Source organism: Corythoichthys intestinalis, chromosome 8 (genome assembly GCF_030265065.1).
Source record: "Corythoichthys intestinalis isolate RoL2023-P3 chromosome 8, ASM3026506v1, whole genome shotgun sequence".
Taxonomy (NCBI): domain Eukaryota; kingdom Metazoa; phylum Chordata; class Actinopteri; order Syngnathiformes; family Syngnathidae; genus Corythoichthys; species Corythoichthys intestinalis.
Genome location: NC_080402.1, coordinates 45,560,936 through 45,585,691, shown reverse-complemented (window position 1 = coordinate 45,585,691; position 24,756 = coordinate 45,560,936). Strand labels below are relative to the sequence as shown.

Below are 24,756 nucleotides of genomic sequence, written 5' to 3'. Positions count from 1 at the left end.
ACGTAAGCGCGTAGGACTATGTTATCGGTTACATTTTGTGTTTCGTTTTGTCCTTTGCCACTCTCTTCAGGGCACCAACACACTTCCTTGTTCTTGATTTATTTTACTTAAATACAACCTTTATGAGTTTTAATCATCGCCAACCGTTAGAATTTGTGCGTAGTGAAACGTTTTGTTACACTATTCTGCGTCCAGCAGAGAGCGCCAAATTGCTTTACTAAGTCAGCGTACGCCTGTGAGGAAAAATCCGCCCTCACGTAAAAGAAATAGTAATGGTTAGCTTTATTACTTTTTTATTTATATTTTTTTATATGTTGAAAATGTTATCGAATATAACCGTATGTTTGAAAACCTTTTTCAGAAGTGTAGAGGGTAAGGAGGGTAGGCAGGCAGGCGCGTGACTTCATGTGCGAACGTGCGCGTGGCCGTTTTGCGCGTCCGAGGCGTGACACCGGCTTGCGCGTCCACGCATTCTTTCAAGAGGGCGATTTCCATCACGCGCACCTTTCGTCCAAAGCAGGCATTTTTAGAGGTTCAAGTAACTACATATCACCACAATAAACAACAACAGACGAGGTCCCGAGTTTGTAGGATTTGTCCGGGGCTTGATCCAGCAGGAAGCCCGGGGAGGAGAGGATCAACCCAGGCGGGGGGTGCCATGGAGGGGATGCAAGCGTATGGAGCCGGGAAAGCCGGAGGAGCTTTCGACCCGGTCACCTTTTTCCAGCAACCTCAGACAATACTACGCATCGTGTCGTGGGTAAGGTCCATGTAAACGTAAAGACTTTTTACGTAGTAATTTCTCCCCATAAGTGGCAATTTCATTATAAATCACTGTGCTATGACAGTCAAGGGCAGCAATAAACAAACATGGCAGAATGGGATCGTTGAAGTGGAGACTGTATGGGATATTCAACACTATAGTATACACATATTTGTTTTTTATTAATATTTTGTACTTTAGAAAAAATTAAAGACTGCAACTATTTGCTTATAGATCTTAAAAGATGGCAGCCAAACACTCTATGGCCTGACTAAAGCTTCTCTCACTTGACATAGTTCCTTGGAACCATGATGCCACAAGATTGTGCAAAAGCATTTTTATTATTTTATTTTATTTAATTTTTTAAATATATATTAGACAAGGTTATGGCAATATCCAAAATAGTGAAATGTTACATAAACCAAAAAGCAACCAGCAATGCTACTTCCAGGCTGACAATTGCACACATATATGTCACTTTAAAATTTATTTTGGCAAGTTGAGTCATAATGGAAACATTCCCATGACTACAGTAGTTATTTTCGTTTAGGTAAAAAAGATAAAATAGTCTAGGGCTGTCAAACGATTAAAATTTTTAATCGAGTTAATTACAGCTTAAAAATTAATTAATCATAATTAATCGCAATTAATCGCAATTCAAACCATCTATAAAATATGCCATATTTTTCTGTAAATTATATATATATTCTGTAAAATAAATTGTTGGAATGGAAAGATAAGACACAAGATGGATATATACCTGTACATTCAACATACGGTACATAAGGACTGTAGTGGGCATTTCACTCTACTGTCATTTAAATCTGTCTATGCTGTCCTCACTCCGAAGCGTCTACTTTTTCCAAAGCTAGACAGCTAGCTAACGACGCCTTAATAATCAGACTTCTTCCTTTTTCATCTGATTTATTAATAAAATGGCCTCAAAACATTGTCCTCTTTAGACCGTAGTAAAACAACAACAAAAAAAGTACACAAGCACTGCATTAGCAACAACGTTAGCTTAGCACGCTATACAGGTTCACTAAACATAAACAAAAAGCGTCTCATACAAAAAATATAACATTTCGCTTACTAACATAATATGTACATTCTTTACAACAACCATACTTACGGACAAATCTTGTCCAAGGATCATATAAGCACAACATTACAACATAGGCGTCAGCCCGAGACGTCGTGCAGCCATATTGAACTGGCAAGAAAGCAATAAACCATGTCGCAAAGCGACCACAAGAGTTCGCTGTTAGACAGCACAAAAAACCTTGCTGTAAAACATACCAAAAGGCAGAATACTGTCTGAGCGGGACATGTGCGTTAATTGCGTCAAATATTTTAACGTGATTAATTTTAAAAATTAATTACCGCGCGTTAACGCGATAATTTTGACAGCCCTATAAAATACTAGTAAGTCCTTCTGGTTCAGGTAGCTAGCAGAGCCCTCTAGACTAGAGATACAGAGGATCTGCCATATTTGTAAAACCTACATCTTTTAAACACTTGTACTAGTTTTTCTAGTATTATTAATATTGAAGCGTAACACAGTAAACTACTACAGTAATTTAGTTTTATTAGATGCAATAAGGTGAACCTGAACCAGAAAGAATTGCTTTTGCTTTTGAATTGTTAATTTCGGAAGTGAAAATCAATACATGTTAAGGTGATAACATAAGCCATTACACTGTGAACTTTGTCAGTAAATAATGTGCTTGTGAACTTTTTTTCTTGTGTGAATGCAAAACTTTGGAATCATTGCACTGTTTCAGAGTCAAAGTGGTGAAATTCCGAGGTCGTGCATACTTTTTCACAAAGCAAAACATTGTCTGCCCGCTAAAAATTAACAAAATGTTTCACTTTGCATTTTCTTTATTTTTGCCACTATCTTTAGAAAAAATATGATTTGTCTGTTTGTTGTCACAATGAACATGTTTCCACCACCGCATCAAAATATATATTTTTTTAAGTCTGTAAAAAAATAAAAAAATAAAATAAAATAAATAAATATCTTACATCAGTCACTCAAGGTAGTTCTGTGATTTAGTTATCCATTCTTTGTTTTAGTTACAATGGAATGCTATGTTTTATATTGCTGCCTCGCTAACAGTCCGATACTAAAAAAATGTCTCTTGGGTATTAGATTTTGTTTGTTTGTTTGTTTGTTTTAATTTTGCTGTTTACAAACTTTACTTTGTTCATTTATTGTGGTAGTCAAACCATGTGGCCAGTGTTATGAAAAGATTACAGCAACTTTTCTTGTCTTAAACCAGATTCAGTGTATTTTGAGTCAATGCTTTGGTCATGTGAGTGCTCAATGAAGTGTGAAGGATTATGAGTGTGATGTGGATTTGTGTTTGTGAGTTATGTACCCTAGTTTAGCCTTGTCTCTTTTAGGCAGCTGGTGTTTTATCTTTTTTTAGCCCCACACATTGATCACCAAACCAAGCAGTACTTAGTTGATAAGGTAAACTTGTTCTCAGATATATATTTAAATGAAAAGGCTCGATGTATTTTCAGGAAAAATATTTATCATGTTTCATTTGAATATTTTTTGTACTTTTTGTCACGCATTTGATTGTATTTTAAATGACGTCGTATCTTTGGCATTATTTTTATCCATTATTTTTTTTAAATGTTTTCATATTTTTTCTCTACTATTATTGCATTTTTTAAATCTTGCTTTCCATTTTTCAACTGTTATTTTTATTTCGTAATTATGTACTTTGAATATTTCATTAATTATAATAATATATTGTTCAGTGAGAAAAGACGTGGCAAGGATATACTGTACATAGGATATACTTTCAGGATATACAAGAGCAGCAAAAACAATAACAGACGTATGAGGCTACACAACAGAAGGGAATAGCCTAGAAATTCTGTGAAGAAAACCTGCATCCATGTATGCCACAACACCCCTCGAATATGAGTAGAGCAACAATAGTAGCCATAGCAACATCCCAAGCCTGAAATATTGGCATGGTGGCATAATGTGTGTGTTTGTGTGTGATGAACATAGTAATTTACAGATGTTGTATCCCTAAATTTGCCACTGTATAACAAAAATGACATCACACATTCCGAACTGTTTGTCTATCTTAGAAAAAATTAAAACCTGTTTCAGCTGCTTACCCAGGCCCCTTCGAATGTGTTGTGGGCTGAAGTATATATTGTATAGTGAACAGTATACTAGCGTTAAGGCTATAGTGACTGATAGCTTGGGAGTTTGGCTGGAAAAGGCAGGTGACTGTAGCAACACAAAAGCAAAGTGTGGCATCGTGCAGCAACATTCTGTCATCTGCGTGCTAACGTTAGTTAGCGCAGGCATATCGGAATTTCACCAGACACTAATGTTTGCATGTTTGGAGCCAGTACTAGTGTGGCTTACTGAGTCATATGACCTGTTAAAAACATTTAACTGTTTTTTTTGTTGTTGTTTCTTTTTAATGAGAGGAGGTTGTAGCTTCTCCTCGCCCCCTGCCTTACACATTATGTACAAAGTTAAAGTTTTACGGATTTTGTAAAACCCTAGTTTTAACAAGAGTTAGCTCCTTTTGCTCTTCTCATTACTTTAAATACATGCTTGTTGCACCTCCTTCGGTGCCAGTGGGCCCGCTGCAGTGTCATCAGCCTGGAGCCACTCCTCATTGATTGACTGGAATTAACTACAAATTCAGTGGACCCTCCTCAGAACTGTGGCAAACCATGATGCATCCACTGTTGCCGCTGCTGCACCAAACACCACTGCCTGCAGTTTGCCATCCATGCTGTGTCATTGCTCACGGCCAGCAATTTGTTTCGCCTATACAAAGCCCAAATAACATAAAACACATAAACACGCAAAAGATTATGTATTTGGGGGGATCCCCAGCTGTAACTTTGCAGCCGGGGATCCCCCCAAATACATAATGGCACAGTTTGATGGAGGAGTATATGATGGAATGGCAAACTTACAATTGTGCCGAAAAACCCATGACAGTGATTAGACTTTAGCAGTAGGGGCGGGCCAGAAAGCAGTTCTAGGTGATATCACCTCGGAACTAAGCCTGTCGCAATATGCAATAATTCCATTTATTGCACGATAAATGAAAATGAAGGCGGTAATTTTTCCGCTGCGATTTATCGCCTTGCGTGCACGTGCATGCACGTGCGTGCGCGCGCGGCAGACATGCTGTTAAAAGTTCGGATTCCTTGTTACCAACTACGCAACATGCATCTTCGTTCCAGGTCTGACAAAAAATAGCGCCGGAGCCAATCGCTCCCATTATATCCTATTGTTCAACGTATACCGGCCGCGTCAGTGCTCCGGATTGCCTGCGGACCATCTCCAGCGTGCCGGTGTTGTTGACGTGTGGGCGCTCCCGTCAGGGGTGACATTTCACGCGGAGCGGCTATTTTTCGGCACACCACCGGATATTTGCAACGAAGTCCGCCAAAACATTGTTACCGACTTGGATGCTACGAACAACCTCGCTTTGACAACGGACATGATGAACATTGAGTGGCAAATTAAGAGCGCTGTGCTTCAAACCCGTCCTGTTTATGAAAGTCGCTGGTGTTGTGCAGTAATGAGCAGACGTGACGTTTGCTAACTTTTTTTTAATGCGCGCACACACTAGATATCATCAAATAGCAAACTAGATGTGCTACGTCCCATGCCATTGGCTACGTGAGCCCAGAGTGATTATGGGACACGTAGTCCATATACTACATCGATGAATTATAAACCGCCATGACTAAATGGAAGTTAAGAAGGCCAAATCAATCCATACCAGTGACTATAGATAATGCTGCAAATATTATTAATTCACTACGTAACACAGATGGACTTGGACCACAAATAGGATGTTTTTCACACGTGGTAAGACCTCTAGTCACCTGCTAAGCGAGCAATAGCAATCAACAGTGTGCCCCGCCTCACTTTACAAACAGTAAAGATTGTTCTCAGCACTTTTATGCACTAAAATGCATGTTTATATGATGGCAATTTAATTTTTGCTCGTTAGAAAAAAAAAAAAAAAAAAAAAACGAAACAAAAAAATGCGTGTTATTTTTTTTTTCAGAGCATTAAATATTTTGAATCGAATCGAAAATCGTGTCCCCGAATCGAAAATCTTATCGTTGCATCCGTATGGAACACCATAGCAGAAGCTATAAGGGGAAAAGTTTTCATTTGCCTAAATGCTTAAGTTATTAAGTGCAATTTTTTTTTTTTTTTTTTTGAAAAACACAGTTAATTCATTCTGTGTTGCCTTGCGTATTAATATTGTTGTCTGTGTACTTGATCTATTAAGTATATACTGTATTCTCACTGTTATTGTCAATTGGTTTAAAAAAAAAAATTGGGGGGGGGGCAATAATATTGCATATCGCAATAATTTATTAGATAAATTATCGCACACTAAAATTTGTTATCGCGACAGGCCTACTCGGAACCCAATTTAGGCCTGCCCAAAAATCCTGGTGGCTGGGGGTATAAAGAGTTTCTTGCTATAACTCAGCAATTCATAGCTAAATTGCTCTTAGCCTGTGTTTGCAGCACTTGTATTCAAACATTTTTCATGTATTTAAAAACAAATCAACAACATGACTGCACATTCCCTATAAGGTTTCACCCCAGGGTTTGAAGTTAGTGTCACACTAACGTCTGAAGCCATGGATTTTCAATTTCAAATCAGAATTTCATATAAGGTTCAAGTTTTAAAATTGGATTGAACTCTTGTTCGGTCTTTAGAATTAGCCTTTAAATCCAGGGTTAGGGTTTCAAATTTGGGTTTGCTGCCGAGTTAAGATTATTTTTATTCATTCTTAGAATTTTATTCAGTAGTTAGGTTTATAGAGTTAATAAAGGTGTTGGTGATGTGATGGCAATTTCACCCTAAAATATTTATCTTGTTTTTCCTATTGTAAATACAATATGTGCCATACAAGTTCTGTGTGGTCTTCACATTGTCACAAAAACCCTTTCATGCCGTGTGCGTCCATTGTTTGCTCGTGCTGTAATAGGGGACAAGAGAGGACAGAATGTGTCAATGGCACAACAACATGAGGCCCCAACACTTTTGTCTGACAAATCCTCTACTACTAATCACGATTGTGTGTGTATGTGTGTGCGTTGCTAATAAATCAGGCAACAAAAAAGCAAGACAGTTAATGACAACAATGTACATCTACACACACACACCCACACACACGGACACACATACCATTGTATCGTACAAAGAAATAAAAAGTTTACAGTACATCAGTTTTGGAAGCAAAGGTTAGATCTCTAACTTCTCTAACTGCAAATTAGTTTTTCATAAAAAAGGATTAGGGTTTACCTCAAATAAATGGTCAGGTTTTTAAAACAGAATTACTCTTTAATTCTTGGTTTGGATCACCAATTTGGGTTTGAATGCAGAATTACAGTTACAAATTTGGGTTTCTGTCAAAGATTATGTTTCAAATTAAGGTTCAACTCCATAGTTAGACCTTCAAATGAGTTTGTCAGGCCTTGGTTAGGGTATCAAGCACAGATTAAGATTGTATGTTATTGCTTCCAATAAAAATTTCAAGAGAAAGACACAAGTTTTTTTTAAAAGTCACAGAAATGAGAATCCATCCCTCTGATTGTCACAAGACAAGATGTCTACATGCGGTCCTCAACAGGGCTTCCTTTCATCCCTGGTGGGAGTCTTGTGATTTTCTTTCTTTTATTTGGGATGTGTGTGTACTTGGGATAGCATGAAGGAAGTAAAAGGACCAATGTGACCAAAACATCACATGCGCGGCTTAACGCAAACCAGGAATGTGTCAGCCTGCTTTAGTTCAAGGAAGTCAGGAATTTTCCTTTTATTAATTGTATTATGTTGAGTGTTATATGTATAGAATGGCGTGTTTCCAATGCAAGGGTAAAAGAGGGTAAAATGTTTTGTCTCCAGTCATCTTTTGGGCACCAGGAACTGGCCTGCTAATCCTTAATTCATTCAGTGTTAGGGTTTCCAGCCAGGGCTACGTTTTCAAAGTAGTGATTCAAGCCTGACTTAGTATTTCAAATAACATTCTCAAATGAGGCCTCAAAGTGAGATTTACAGCCAAGGTTAGGTTTTTAAATTGGTTTCATGTAAGATTTTAAACAAGGGATAGGTTTTAATTAAGTGTTTCAAGAAAAGGTAGGTGTTAAAGCCATGCATCAGGTTTCAAATAAGGATTTTAAACAATGGGTAGGGTATCAAATGAGAGTTTCAAGCCAGTGTTAGGTTTTCAAAGTTGGTTTTCAAATCCCAGTTGGGATTTTAAAGGAACATTTTGAATATGCATTTGGATTTTGGATTAGGATTTAAAACCTAGGTTTATAATTTGAAATTGTTAGGGTTTCAAGTTATGCCTTAGAGCCTGCTTAAGAGAATTAACTTTATGTAAGCCTAAATTAGGGTTTCAAATGAGCATTTTATGACAGGTTTAGGGTTTACAGTGTTTTAAATTAGGCGCATGAAGGAGGGTGCGTCGAGGATATCTGCTGGCGTTATACAAGGGAAGAAAGCAAGTAAGTCAATATGCACTCGTGACCATGGACTCCAAATACTGGTGGGTGAGGAAATGGTGGAACTTCATCAAGTAGGTCACGCCAGTGGTTGTCCTCCTTTGTGCGCTGTGTCATTGTACGAGAAGTAGAAGGTCATCTCCGCGTTTTATTTGATTTATTTCCCACTCAACATGAGCGAGTGTGCCGTCTCCGACGAGAAACGACAACGTCACAGACCATGCAATGAAATCCACGTTACATTAGTTAGTGTTTTAAATTAGGTGGTCAAGCCTGATCGGGGGCCGCAAAAAGAGTCTAGGGTTACAAATACTGTATGTTTGTCCGAATACCATCAATATTGCAGATGTGGTAAATAAAACCCGCAGGGTTTGAACATTTGGGCTCCAGCCTTAGTTTAAAACAAAGGTTAGGTGTTCAAAATTGGGATAAGCGTTCAAGCAAAGGTTAGGATTTCTAATTTGGGTTTAAAGAAAAGGTTAGATTTATCATTTAGGCTTTCAAATTCGGATGTCAAGGCAGGTTAACTCCTTCAAATTGTGTTTTCAATTGTTCGGATTTTTTATCTAATAAAGCTAAGCTTTCAAATTAGTGGGGAAGGTTTCGAGTCGTTTTAGAGCTGGGGTCCCCAACCTATTCCACAAAGGCCCACTGTGGGTGCAGGATTTCATTCCTACCAAACAAGATGACAACAATTTTTTCCCAATCTGGTGTTTTACAAGTGATATCAGTTGAGTGCAGTCAGGTGTGGCTTGTTTTAGCAGAAGCCTCATTGGTTCAACTGTCTCTGCTGGATCAGCTGGAACAAAAACCAGGACCCACAGTGGGCCTTGAGGACTGGGTTGGAGACCCCTGTTTTAGAGTGTTTCAAATGGTGGTCAGCGTGTTTCAACCGTGTTAAGAGTTTTGAGCTACAGTGTTTCACAAAAGTGAGTACACCCCTTGCATTTCTGCAGATATTTAAGTATATCTTTTCATGGGACAACAATGACAAAATGACACTTTGACACAATGAAAAGTAGTCTGTGTGCAGCTTATATAATAGAGTTTATTTATTTTCCCCTCAAAATAACTCAAAATATAGCCATTAATATCTAAACCCCTGGCAACAGAAGTGAGTACACCCCTTTGAAAAAAACGTACACCCTTAAATGTCCAAATTGAGTACTGCTTGTCATTTTCCTTCCAAAATGTCATGTGACTCTTTACAGGAGTGTTGTCTGCATTGCTGCAGAGATTGAAGAGGTGGGGGGTCCGCCTGTTAGTGCTCAGACCATATGCCGCACTCTACATCAAATTGGTGTGCATGGCTGTCACCCCATGAGGAAGCCTCTTCTGAAGACGGTACATAAGAAAGCCAGCAAACAGTTTGCTGAAGACATGTCAACAAAGCACATGGATTACTGGAACCATGTCCTATGGTCTGATGAGACGGGCGGGCTTTCTTGTGTACCGTCTTAGATATACTTAAATATCTACAGAAATGCGAGTTGTGTATTCACTTTTGTGATACACTGTATGTTTAGGTTTCAAATTAGGGTTTCAATTCGGTTCGAATTTCTTCTTTCGTCTTTTGAAAGGGTTTCAAACCTTGATTAGAATTTCAAATTGATTCAAGACAGTGTTAGAGATTCTGTCACTGTTTAGGTTAAATTCGTGTTTCAAAAGTTGGTTCAGGTTTTAAATAAGGGGTTACAAACCAGGCTCAGTGTTTACAGTCTACGTTAGGGTTTGCTCTGTGTTTCAAATTTGGGATTTAAGTGAGTTACCCCATTGAGTGTTAGGGTTTCTAGCAGGGGTGAAAGCGGGCTGGAATGGTCCAGTGCGCTGTACCAGTAAAAGATTTGGGGCTGGAACAGTGCTTTGATCCTGACAATATGATGGCAATTTTCACGCATTTACATACACAAGTGTTAACAACAAGCCTAATAAAGTGCTTGTGTAGCATAAGCAGTCTCCACCAATATGTATTATTTATTTAATCCACAGAGTTCTGCCCAGCGGCTCCATCTCAGTGTATCAGTCTGACGAGTCGCGTCGATGTGCGCATATGCGATGCAAACGTCCCTGGCTGGCTGACAGATTGACATGTGATAACCATGGATCGTTAGCTCTGATTAGTTCAATTGCAAGTTTTCTGGAACAACAGAACAAAGAACAAACCAGAGAAGTAACAAACAACTTGTTGAATTAATGCAATTAAAAAGGACAATGCAACAGAAAACTATCAGATCTTTAAAAGAAAGGAGAGAGTTGAAGAGGCTTATTTTATTTTATTTGCTCTAATGGAGAGGTTCAGAACATCTTCTGCTAGCCACTTTTACTCCTAGTTTCTAGTAATGTTTAGGTTGTAAATCAGGCTTTTGTCATTTAGTTAGGGTTTCAAAAAGTTGGTTAAAGAGCATATGACACGAGAAAAAAAGTCTTAAATGGCATTATTATGTGAATTAGAATCATAATTTGAGACGATTCGACTATATACAACAATTTAGCAAAGCACAGATGACGAGAATTAGTCTTTTAATCTGCCGGTTAGCCACGCCTACCATTATAGACCCTACCCATGTGACGTCACAACTCCTTCCTCCTGACTGGTGCCGCCCAATTGTCCGTCAACACATCATGTTACCTGTTACGGCTACGTACATTCCTCCTATTTACGACGTGTTTTTCTGCTTGTTAACATTAATCATCAAAATGGTGAAGGCGTGTGTCGCGGTCGGTTGCAATAACAGAGAAGATAGACTGAGAAGACGGAGAGACTTGAAGTTCTACCGGATTCCGAGAGACCCAGAGAGAAGAGAGCGAGATGGGCTGCTGCAATTCGACGAGAAAACTGGGCTCCAAACGATTACCACAGATTATGTAGTAGTCATTTTATATCTGGTAAGATGCATTTAATATATATTTAGAGGGTTTTGGGCTGACAACCACAATTAAGATCATCGCTAGGCTAATCGCCGACAACATACACGTATGTATGTAGTGAGAGTGCTATCTCTCTGAATGGATAAACTGAAGCTTTTCCACATAACGCCTTTTATGCAACGCATCAAGTGAGTTTACGGCATCCGAAAGCACCGGGTCTTCCATGAAATGCATTATAAATTGCTCGATCAATTGAGACCATTGATAATACAGACACAAAATGACGGACAAGGGGGCGGAACCATACATCGAGCACGTGATTTTGTGACGTCGGTGGGTAGGGTCTATAGGGCTTTAGCGTCCCCAACAGGTGGATGACGTCAGCGGTAGACTTGGCTCATCGATTTTACTATTCAGCCCACTGAGGGGAAATTATTCAGAACGAGGAAAACGCGACGAAGAAAGCCGCAAAATGTCATTGTTTCAGTCTCTCTACTCCAATATTTTTACAGGATATTCTTTTTACCCAAGTATTTTTCCCCAATAGCTATATAAATGGCTTGAGAAGGACCTGTCAGCCCGTTGAGGGGGAACTATTCACAACGAGGAAAACGCGACGAAGAGAGCGGCAAAATGTCATTGTTTCTGTCTCTTTACTTCAATATTTTTACAGGATACTCTTTTTATCCAAGTATTTTCCCCAATTGCTAAATAAATGGCATGGTCATGACAAATAACTGTCTTGTGCTGAATGGAATATGAAATAATAAAAATGCATTTATTCAGGACGACATGGCAAAATTACTCCATAATGGTCAAAACTGTCGACTTCACCTTTACTGTCGCACCTCCCGAACGATATTTTATGACACCTAAATCGGACATACTGTATGTCATTTCCCTTGCCCGGCTTCGGAGAATGTAAACAAACCAGAAGGCGTGACAGCTAGCCGACGTGCTAACCCGAACCGAGTGATGTTTCAAAGTCTTCAAAGCGGAAAATCCCACATAGCTATCCTGGATTATTTGACATGACGACCCGGTTGTCGAATGTCTTAGCGGATCGGCAAACCGCCCGGCGGAGAGCAATTTACAGTTCGTTCCCCGGAGGAGGGTGGCTGGAGTTGTTGTGCAGCTAACGTGCTGCCGCTAATGCATTAGGAGAGCTTTTTACATGCCTATCAATGATCAAACGTAAGTAGTCCTTCATTTAAAGGAAGTTTGTAGTGTTTACTTTGTAATCACTGTATTCGTATTTGACATAATACAAAACAAGATGTTTACTCACTTCCTCGTAAATCCAATGGTCCCACAGTAAATATCCACGGTGAATGGGAACCTTTTGAAACTCCAAAAAGGCGCATACGCCTCTCCCTCATACAGAATGATTTTTCTGCAGCCGTTTGGCTGGCGTGATGCGAAAAATAAACGTATTAATCCGCAAAATCAGCTGAATCCTTCGTCCTCATACACAACAGTACACTGTAGCGTGAAGAGGACGTCTTCTACCGTACACGTCACAGCGCCCTCCTCCTCAATGCAAGACCGAAGCCGGAAGTCACTCATTTTCCTGGCGCGGGATTCAAAAAACTAAATAAATATAGCGATCGCTTCCACACACATCCAAGCGGTCCATATCATTCAGGAGCATAAAATACCGCGTGTATTATGAAATAAACATGCTTTTTCGTGTCACAGGCACTTTAAGGTTTAAATTGGGGTTTCAATAGAGGTATCCAGTTTTAAATTACAGTAGTGGTTCAAGACAGGTTCATAGAATCTAACCAACAGTGTTTTAAATTAGAGTTTTAAGCAAAGGTTAAGGTAACAAATTTGGTTCTGAAATTAGGGTGGCGAGCATAATGGAAAGAGCCAGGGCTCGCAGACGACAAGTGCTGTGTTTGGAGGAAAGATGCCTGCCCAGAATCACTTGTCCTCTTGACTCTTATAAACCTTCTCAACGTTTGTGATTGTGTCTTGACGCGTGTGCGTCTGTCCAGTAACAAGGGAGACGATGATGGCAGTGATGATGCAGGCAATGCTCTATAAATAGCGTCGCCTCTCCGCCTCCACTTTTCCTCAGCCAATCGCCTCTTCTTCGTGGAAAAGGTTGCCTGTTCACGTCCTTTAGTGAGGAGATGAGGAAAGGATAAGATGGAGATGAGGAAGTCATACACTATGTGTATTTTTCACACACACTTTGACCCCTACCCTCTTAATTTTGAAATGCTAACCCTAACCCTGGCTAGAGTTTCCAACAATACTTTTAGAACATTAGGCCTTACTTGAACTGTTAATTGAAGCTCCAAACCTTTATTTGAAACTATAAACAATTTTTTATTACCACTTACCCTTACCCTGGCTTGAAACACTATCTCTTTCTGAAAAGCCATATTTCAAAGCATAACCTTGTAATTTCAAACCCTGAACCTTTTTACAAACTTTAACCCTGATTCGAAACCATGCTTTAAAAATGTTTACTCTGCCTTGGAATTAAATTGGAACCTACCAAAAATTGATACCTACCCAGGTTTGAAACTGGAACAGCAACTGGTTTGGAACCTTAACTTTGCCTCCAGTTGTAACAATGATTTTAAATTATATTCGTTATTTTCAGGGGTGAAAGTGGCTAGAATCTCTTGCCGGAACTCCCTAACATGAAGGTTGCCACAGAGCCAAACCTCCTAAAACAACTGAAATGCAAAGAAAACTCTTTCGCCACAGTTATTTCTGTAACACATTTTTTAAAAATGATTTTCATTCAAATTGTATTTTTCAATGACAACAGTAGCCCCAACCTCCATCTCATAATTTTTATTTTCCCTCATTTCCTCACTTCTAAATGCAAAATCTCCATTTTAACTACTTACGAACATAGGATGTAGATTCAAATTGAAGTTAATATAAAGATTTTTTTTTTTTTTTTTTAATAATAAAGAAATAACATTTATTTTTTGTTTTTTTAAATAATAAAGAAATAATTAACATAGATTCACAAAAATAAGTACAAATGACTTATAGTATGGACAGTGAAATGGAATATATTCTGAAGATCGCGCAAACATTGACTTTTTTAAATTATAAGAAAATGAATAAGTAGCCTGAACCGCCTCATCAGAGCAAATAAAATAAATAAGCCTCTTCAAGTCTTTCCTCTCTCTTAAAGATCTGACAATTTTCTGTTGAATTGCCCTTTCTTATCGCATCAATTCAACAAGCTTTTTATTTCTTCTTTTTTGTTTTTTTGGCTGTTACAGAAAACATGTGCATTTGAATCAATCAGAGCAAACTCTCTGCTGATCACATGTCAGTATGTCAGCCAAATGAACGGACAACTAAGTCCAGGGCGGATTGGTTTGGTGCGCGCATGCACACATTGACGCGACTCGCCAGACTCTGATAACTAGCCGTCCGTGGAATTAATAAATAATAAATATCGGTGGAAACGGATTACACTACACAATCACTTTATTATGCTTGTTGTTAACACTTAGGTATGTAAATCTGAAGTTGGTAGATTGTTTTCTTCTTGGAGATGAAATGCGTGTGTGGCAGCCTGGCAGGATTTTTTTTCCTACATAGGGTTTTGACAGTTACCTTCTTATACCGGAACGGTGTTCTGACCCCGAATCTTATACCAGTACAGCGTTCCAGACCGTTACGGCCCACTTACGTCTGCCTATTTTCTGAAACCCCAAACCTTGCTTTAAACTCCTAAGTTTTTTTTTATTGTGTCAAAACATTAAATGATATTTTTCCTTTTTTTTTTTTTTTTTTAATTTTTTTTAAACCTGTCCTGTTCAGCTGCTTGGCACGGAGAATGGAGATCTGTGTGTCCGATCGATCTGAACAGTTTTAATGTTTCACATGGAAGTATGACATACATACATTGTGATCATTCAACATACCTTGTTCATTAGGAGAAAGCAGCGAACAGGAAATGGGTTATGGGGGAACAAAAGAAAAGAGGGCGAGAGAGACAGAAAAAGCACAAACAACAACAAGAAATACATTCAACGCCTACTCTAACTAACTATGAATATTTTGGAGCTATCGTTAGCTTGTTGTATTTCCGGTTGACACCATGTGGGGGGGCTGATAACCAAGGAAAGAGGGTGGGGGAGGGTCTGAGAGATAAGTGATTGGGAGGGGTGAAGTGTAAATCAGCCATGTGGTCTAGAACCCAGTATTTGTGTGAATCCTTTGCGAGTGGGAGTATGTTGGCATCCTATTCTATGCTGTTTCATCGCTAATCTTGACACCGAGGTTTCCTACTTGAGTGTGGCTAATTTCACCTAGTCATGCGTGAGTTCCATCTAACATGATAGTCCCACAGACGAGTGGGGAAAAAATGTGAAATGAATTGCATGAAACAGGAAATTTGTCACTTTAAGACATGATACTGACCTTTTTCCTCATGGTGTGGCAGCAATACACTTCTGTAGTAACATTATTTTTGTTGTTAAATGACACACATCCTCAACACAAACTGTCTTCCTTTTTTGTCTGTTATTCATTATCGATGCACGCATGCTCACACATACACCCCACACACACCTACATAAGCAGGATGTGGTGGTGCCATTCACACACGAGGAGCAGCTGGGTAAACCACACAAACAAAGACAAGCAGAGATGTTTAAACTTTTTTTTAGCTGAGTGCCACATACACAAAGTGCAGAGCTCCAGAATAATGTTTTTTAATTCGAGCGCAGTGGCTCACACGCCATATAAATTAACTATTGAACTATTGAAGTAAATATTTAAATGTGTTTGTTTCATTTTCACTGTATTTCTGATAAATACTTTACAGCTCATGTGTCCTTTATCATTAGCTAAAGTGTGGTGCAGCAGTTTGTCAAGAAAAAAGTATTTTAAATGAAAAAACTACATTAAATAGTTGGATGTTTTTCAAATTTTGAACTTTTACCATAACCATCTGTGCCATGTTCTTGATTTAGTATTTGAACACCTGATAACCCAATGTGTCAATGCCCCCAGGCTGGACTTTGGTCACCCCTGGACTATATTTTTGGGATTTGTGGCTAACCTAGTTTTAAAACCCTGGTTTTAAACATTTACCCTGCTTGATTAGAAAAGCTGCTGCACAGCACAAAAAGAATACAACCATGAACTAATGTTTTACAAAATGAGCTTTTGCACCCCATTCTTGTTCCAGGTGAGGCTGTATCTCAGTACCCATTTCTCTTCCTCTCATCACAGCTCTTCTCCATCGTCATCTTTGGGTGCATCGCCAACGAGGGCTACATAAACAGGCCCAATGAAGTACAGGAGTACTGCATTTTCAACCAGAACCAGAACGCATGCAACTATGGAGTGTTCATGGGCTCCATGGCGTTTCTGTGCTGCGTGGCCTTCCTGGCCCTGGATGTCTACTTCCCGCAGATTAGCAGCGTCAAGGACCGCAAGAAGGCAGTAATGGCCGACATTGGCGTTTCAGGTACATGGACTGTTAAGGCACCGCTGAAAAGCTTAATCCTGTTCCAAACATGGCATATCAGGCCAATTATTTGTTTCTAAGTGGTAGATTTGGTTATAATTAGGTGAAAAAAATACAATAAAAACTGGGCAAAACATTAAATTCAATCCCATTAAAATTGCATTATCAACATATATTTAAATTGAAACTCGATTGAAGCAACATTCACAAGAAATATTTGTTAACGCCTAGTCACTGTTTGAGTACTCGCAAATCATTCCCAGGACAATTTTTACACTTTGCTGCTCCGTGGAGGAAATAAGAATGTGGGTAACATGAGGACAATAGTTAGTCTTGGCACTATTTGTTGTAGAACAGTTCTTAAGATAGTCATAAAGTCACTAAATACAGCGATATCTCTAAGTTTGCAAAATGAAGACACATAGTGCTGCTCTTTTTCCTGCACTGCAGACACATGGATACATAATGATAAAAGTAGCGCATACTTTGCCCACTTGTACTGTAAGTTCCGCTAAGAAGTGTGTGGGTCTGGAAAATAATGAGCACAAACAACAAAATGTGAGTACCATGCAACAACTTGTGATTCTCTTTTGAGAACCACTCCAAAAATGTTATGTTCACCATTGAGCATATCATCATTTTGAAACCAACATTGCGGCGCCAATTTCTCCATCTGAAGACATTATCAAGTTCTACTTTTAAAATTGTACAACTGCAGCATTTTTTAAAACATAAAATTAATTGGGCAGCCTACTGTCAAATGAGAATTTCATGTGAAAGCAACTTGAATTTTAGTCATGTGTTTTTGTACATCTGTACTACATCACTTCCAAATTTATGAATTATGCTTTTTATCATTTTATTATTTTTATTTATACTGCCTATTTTAATTGGATGTTTTTTTTTGTTTTTTTTTTAATTGTATCTTGCTGCTTGTAATGTATCCTATGTTTTTATTTTCACCCTTGACATTTATTTTACATTTCTGATGAAGCCTCTTCAGGTACCCCCCAAAAAATGGAAACTTTACTGACTAATATGATCACATAAAAATAAGCCCCACAAATGAAAACGTGTAAAGCAGGGTTCACTAAATCCGGACCCCGCAGCACTTTTCCTGTCGTGTTTTCCATGTCTCCCTCCTCCAACACACCTGAATCAAATAATCAGGATCATTATCAGGCTTCTGGAGAGTTTGCTGATGACATAATCATTTGATTCAGGTGTGTTAGGGGAGAGAGACGTGGAAAACACGACAGGATATGGCATCGAGGTCCAGATTTGGTGAACCCTGATGTAAAGTATTCAGTACTCATTAGTGTCTGTTCAACCTCTACATCACAGGTGTCAAATCGATTCCAGAAAGGGCGAAGTGGTTGCTGGATTTTGTTCCAACCGATTCTGTGAAGAGAGTTTAACCAATGAACTTCCTGCTGAAACAAGCAGCACCTGACAAAGTTTAACTGATTACATATGTAAAAGATCTGATTGGTGAAAAGGTGTCCTCTTCGTTGGTTGGAAAGCAAACCTGCACCCACTTGTCCCTTTTTGGAATCGGTTTGACACCTGTACTCTACATCATCAGCCTGTTTATGTAGCAATTACTAGTACATCTGACATCCTACTAACAAATATAAACATGCCATGGTCAAAGCAGTTAGTTAAAATACAATTTTAATCCTCTCCTTATTGTGTTTGATCAGCAAATACATTGGTCATATGCAAATTTCAAACAACTGCTGTTTTGTGACTCCACTTACTTCCTGCCTGCAGCCTTTTGGTCGTTCATGTGGTTTGTGGGCTTCTGCTTCCTGGCCAATCAGTGGCAGGCAACTGACCAGAATGAAGACCCACTGAGGGAGCGTGGAGACGCCGCCCGAGCTGCCATTACCTTCGCCTTCTTCTCCATCTTTACTTGGGTATGCATCCCAAGCTTCAATTGGCTTTTTTGTAGTGTAGTCTGCTGCAGGGAATGATGAGATACTTTGACATCCAGAATCACGTGCAGAAACGATAGCTTTTATGCAGACTGTCACTGTTTTGACTAATGTGCGACATACTTTAAAATTAAGAATCGGACGCAAAAAATATAGCAGTTTTAAAATTGCTCCTGATTGTACAACAGCCTCAGAAAACTTTCCACTGTAGTGAATGGTGCACAATTTTGAAATCAAAACGTTTAGAGAAAACAAGCCTTTCAATTGCTGCCTCCAGAGGTAAAGTTAGTGCGGAGATGACTTTCCATAGTCGAATATAAATGTTAATGTTACGAGTAATTTGCAGTTGTATAAAAGATAACTTGTATTTGTTGAAAATATATTTGTTAGTTGTAGCAAAAAATTAATTGTAGGTATAGCAAAGTTAACTTGTTGCTGTAGAAGTTATAACTTATGTAGAACGACAAAGCTTTTATATGGCCATCCAATTTTGTAACTAATATGCAGTTTTCACATCAAATCTTGCTGTTGACTGTAGTGATTGATTTAGTGTGATTCATGTCTGCGTGCGATATGCATGTTGTTCCGACAGGGTGCCCAGGCTCTGTTTTCCATGGAGAAGTTTAAGAACGTGTCCTTTGAAGAGGAATACACAAAGTTATTCCCACCACAGCCTCATCAACCGCTTGTTTAATGCTACATTTTTTTGTCAGATGATTTTAGCATTTTCAAAAGCTTAAAGAGACACTCCAGTCATTTTTTTTTTCTAAATACATGAAATGTGTTTGAAGATCAGCGGTGATAATGTGTGCAGTGGCTGAGAACAGTTATGTGCTAAATCTCAGATTTATAGCAACAAACTAATTTTCTTTGTCTCAGCTCCCAGGATTTTTGGGAAGGCCTAAAATGGGGTTAAGGACATCAGCTAGTATTCTTAGTTTCTCCCCCCCCCCCCCCACCCCATTACCACCACCACTAAATAACAACTGAGCACACCATGTAGTCAGTTGCTTTCCGCCCAGCACAATTGCAGCTTCCTCATTTACTTTGCCATCAAGTTTTTACAACACCAATCCTCCAAATACATAATTTTTCTCATGTATAGTTGTTTTATGTTATTTGGGCTTTCTCAAGGTGAAACAAATTGCAGGTCGTGGGTAAAAATACAGCGTGACTGGCAGTGAGCGGTGTCTCATGCAGCAGCGGCCAACATTGTATGCATTGTGGTCAGCTCCAATTTTGCCAAGGGTCTGCTGAATTTGTTATGTTACTTCTGGGGCCAGCAGCGAAAAAAATGAGGATCTCTGTCACCAAAATACATCTTCTGTCGGGTTCATGCTAAATTTCTACTGTATTGTTTATACATATTTACTGACAGAAAGTGCTACATGAGGCACTGTTACGGCTTGCTAGCATCCTGTATTGGGTCACTGTTCACTGCTGGCCGGCTGGTTCGTTCTTGCTAAGCCCTGCTGAGAAAAGAGAGGCTTCTCCTCGTGTTCACAAAACCAAGCTGGCATGGTAGACGTGTTCTATAAACATGGGAGACATCTAAACAAAGTATCCACGTTGTAGTGCTTTGGTAACAAGTAGACATTTGCCACAGTGGACATGCCTCCAGCATCTGAGACCTGATGGGCCTGCCTTGTTTTTCCACATTTTCATTCATTCATTCATTCATTCATTCATTCATTTTGAAGCTGTATTCAATATATTTAGCACTTTTTTTATTCATTCAAATTTGTTGGGCTTGTTAACAACTCTTTCCTTTGACCCAGTCAAATAATTTATTTATATTGACTTTCACTGGAGTGTCCCTTTAAAACTTATATAACATATACTGTATATTATTATTATATGTTATATAATATTTTTATTAGCAATAAAATGATTATGTGACGCTTTATACTACGGTATTTCCCTTTTGTGATCTGATGAGTACTTGAGGTTTAATGTGAATTACAATAATCCAAAACAAGCTTGGCTTCTAATTTGTATTTCGCTTACGTCACAATATTGTTATTCATGAATGCATATCTTCGACGAAAGTATTGGGACACACATCTTATTCAACCAAGTTGTTATTTAGGTCATTGATTTCTCTTGTAAATGCATGTGGCAGTGGTAATAATAATTAGTGAGTGAAACTTATTTATGAAGTAAAATATAAGTGCACTTTGAAACGTTTTGAGTGTGTATTATTTGCAGTCGCGTACAGTAGATTCCTATTGCGAAAGCTGATTTTATAGTGATTAAGGAGCCAATACAGTACATTCATTATATGACACATAAATCGGCCATGTGTACATTGTGTGTGCTTTGGATATGAAGTACTGTAGTATGCGAGATTATTAATTATTGTCTATTTCTATTGTGCAACGTCACATTTGACATGGATACCAGGCATAAGAAATTTATATTGCAGACCAACGCATGCTGCTAGATTTTGCTTATTCCGGCTGTGCTCATTTTTGTGTATTTCTATGGGACAACATGACATTTTTAGGTAAATATATGGCAAGTGCAGCCATCACATTCATTATAAAACAATCACTTTGCATGAGTGTACAATGTGCATGCTGCTTTTAATTTATATTGAGCAAGATGGAGGTTATCAATATCACAAATAAATGGGAAATTAACCATATGCATGTAGCATGGTTACTTGTGCCCGTGTTAACGGTGGATTTTTAATTTTACTAGATTATGGATTATTTTTAGTTGTTCTATTGTTTTCTAATGTAATAGCTAGTGGTTGTGAATAGCTGGCTAGAGAAATGATTGTATAATAATTGATTAATCCTAATAATGGACATTTTGAGGGTGTTTATGATCTCTAGTTGTTGTGTTTATTTCGACTGTGCAAGGTACATTGTACTGGCAAGGACTGATAGTTTACAGTGAATATTTGGTTTAGTACTCATACTAGCTGAATACAACTGCCATATTTCCTTCACTTTTCACTTAGTTCGGTGTCCCTATACCAATGTTCCGTACCAGGTATGATTGACAGTGGTGTGCTAAATTTTCTTGTGAACAAAAAGTAAAGTTTTTTTTCAGGAGACAATTAGTAACATTTTATGCACTGCGGCGCTGTGGCTGTTCAATAATTCATGGTGTGACCCTGCAGCTTAGAATTGCTGAGCTAGTCAAAAAGCTTCTCTGTAGTAACTCACCTACTGCCACTGACTAACAACTAATCACCTTTTCCAGCTTTTCTGGCCAACTAATCAATGTTTTCTTATCTCTCTTCTTTTAACACATCTTCACCTTCTGTCGCTTCTGCTTTGCATCTTCTCTTGCATCAACCCGCCAACCACCACTTGGTCGCCCCAAGGCGGGACAGGCCTTCCTGGGCTTCCAGAGGTACAAGCTGGGGTCCGATTCGGCCCTTTTCTCACAGGAGTACACTGACCCCAGTCAGGATGCGGTGGCCGGAAGTGGACCCTACACCTCCTTTGGCAGTGATGACTTGGAGAGCGGCGGAGGAGGCAGTGGGCAGGCGGTGGACAGCGTTTTCGACGGTACCACTGGATATCAGCGTCAGGACTACTAAGGAATACATGGTGGAGAGAGTAGGAGTTTTCAATTTAGTATCACTTTCTGTTCAAATTTTAAACATAGTTTGAAAGAGTGTCCTCTTCAAATAATTTTTTTCTCGTGAGTTCTGATGGGCCCTCAAGAAAATGCTGGTTTTAAAGAATGTTTTTTTTCCTGGCACTTTTCACCTCTGACAGTGCCTTAGGCCAATCCAATGTCTTTTGAAGGCAAATAATCTGGACCACTGTATTTATGCAGTGAACTGATTTGAAAGTAATCTTTTTTAAATTGTCTATTTTAGGTCTGATGAAGCATCAAGTCAAAATACAGGAACCGTAAAATCTTGGACTGGTAAAGGAAATTTGTCCTATTTCATGACATTTTAAGTGAGGACACAAACTGGTCAAGATTCACATTTCTAGTATCATGACTTAAAGCATGGAAAATGGTAAATGGAATTAGATTTTTTTTTTATTTTTTTCTTTTACACCCAATTTGCGACTTACGGTAAACAGTAAGGGATCCAGATTCCCATTGCTATGATAGCCACTGGATTGGCTTGATGCTCAATCAGGCCTCATTGCATCTATAACATTTTCCTATCTGAACACAAACTTTTGAGGGTTCACTTTGCCTTTTCCTCCAATTAGTTTGACTTGAGGCCTCATTTAACCTGACACCAGATATTATGTGTCCTTTTTCAAACCAATTTGCATTTGAAGACAAAGTGGGACAAATTGTTACCTTGTATTGCCATTGTATTGATTTGAGGCCTCATTAGAAAACTAGATCAATTTTCAAATTCACAATATGAACAGAAACTGATCTAAATATAGTTTACTTATGTTTCACCAAGCCGAGTAAGTTTATTCAGAAGATCATATGGAATCAAAATACATAGAATACTAGGGTCAGCCAAAACAAACAAAACCTCAGTTACTGTTAGTGTTAATAAATACATACTGTACATTCATACATACATACAGAAACATACATACAGTACATAGCTCTCTCAACACTAACCAACTTAAATATGAACAGCCTAAGTATGAAACTGCATTTCTGCATTTTATTATAAATATATGAATAGTGTAAATAAACAGTTTAGTATATTAGTGTTGGAAATTAAACTTTATTTGAGGGAATTATGATCATGGGGAAATAACTAAGAATAAAACAATAGAATGAAGATTGATAATTTATTTGATGGTCTGTATGTCTCAATCATTTTTGTTGCGTGAGATGTTTTGTTTTAGGATTAAAAGAGTAAACATATGTGATCAAACCATCAAAGATGATATATATATACTGTACATACATATACTTTATACCGTGCAACTGTGTAGCTGTAGACATGCGTGATGTTGCCTGTCAAATATGTTAAGAAAATGTATGTATTTGAAAAGGTCTACATGTATGTTTTGGATGTTTTTGGGAACTTTCAACCAATGAGAATAAAGATATAACAGAGGTTAGTGTTTGATTTTTATCTGGATATTCTAGCTTTTCAATTTGGAATGTTTAATAAAATCCTATTTTTTTCTCAGTGCTTTTTACATCAAATGAATTATTTTGATGGTTGCATAGGACGTCCACTCCACAGTAGTGACCTAAAGGATTCAAATGTGGGCGGAGTCTTTTGGGGCAGAGGGAGCACAATATGTTGATGACTCTGAAACACAGTGGTAGCAATAAAATTAACTTACAAGAATATAATAATTATAGTCGATGAAAATGAGCGTTTTTTTGTTTCTCATCATTTTTGAGGGGGAATTCTAAATCAGGCTGCTTGGGACAGCTACAATTTTCGCCAAGATCGTCATCCTTTGAATATGGTACGCCCGCTGGCTCTGTTGTACAATTAGCGTCTTAAGTGGGGCAAATTGAAACCCCACTGACCATTTTGGTGGTGCTCTCTGGCGTTTCATGGTCCACATTTTCAATCCTTGGTTCTTGCTCAGTAGTTGTTGTCGCTTTTTAAAGCTTAGGTTTGAAAAAATTACGTATATATCTATCTTGCCTCTTCAGTCCTTAGGTAGTTTTGGCTAAGCAAAACGAATGACTTTCTAAGGTGCTCGTCACATGATCTGTTTGAAAAATAATTTTGACCCATTATAATTTTTTTTTTCATTGTTTTTTTGTTTTATTGCTTTACAACTTTTATAGACAATATTTTACTGGAAAACTTTTTTTTTTTAAATTTAAAATCATATAGAGGAAGTCAATTACATGCAATGACAGTTTTCGGCCACCGGGGAGGGCATGCCGCCTGGCCCCCCTTAAACTCCGTGTATGTCAATGGTAGCCTACGTTAATTGATTTACTTAGTTAATTAATTAACTACGTTCATTAATTCTAAAATAGTTCGTAGATGTGTCGGTGAGTGTCTGTTTGTTCCAAAGAATCTGCTGGAAACCATTTAGAGCAGTGAACCTTGTGAGGACATGCGGTGGACATGTTGGATAACTCACAAAAAAACTCCCGGAACTAGCAGAGCAATTGCAATTCTCACTCTAGCCATGCTGGGGCGTCATTGGACTAAACACTGACTCGCTGCGCGAAAGTGATGTGATTCTTATTTTTATGTTTTTTATTCAAGAAGATTAAAAAAACATATGGATAATTTAACTTCATTTTGATTCCAATT

The 24,756-nt window shown here is 38.4% G+C and overlaps 1 protein-coding gene across 2 annotated transcripts; it reads left to right on the top strand.

Moving 5' to 3' along the window:
* The first annotated feature begins 423 nt into the window (after window positions 1-423).
* On the top strand, window positions 424-24,075 carry LOC130919838 (synaptogyrin-1-like). Of its 2 annotated transcripts, none has more exons than XM_057842425.1 (4): window positions 424-760; window positions 16,395-16,632; window positions 18,406-18,551; window positions 21,907-24,075. In XM_057842425.1, exons 1-4 carry the CDS (start codon window positions 659-661, stop codon window positions 22,123-22,125), a joined length of 705 nt encoding a protein of 234 aa, XP_057698408.1. In that variant the 5' UTR covers window positions 424-658; the 3' UTR covers window positions 22,126-24,075. The 2 variants fall into 2 exon arrangements, with proteins under 2 accessions (XP_057698408.1, XP_057698409.1); XM_057842426.1 differs by lacking the exon at window positions 21,907-24,075 and adding an exon at window positions 19,162-21,900 and having other exon boundaries at window positions 426-760.
* Window positions 24,076-24,756: the final 681 nt, after the last annotated feature.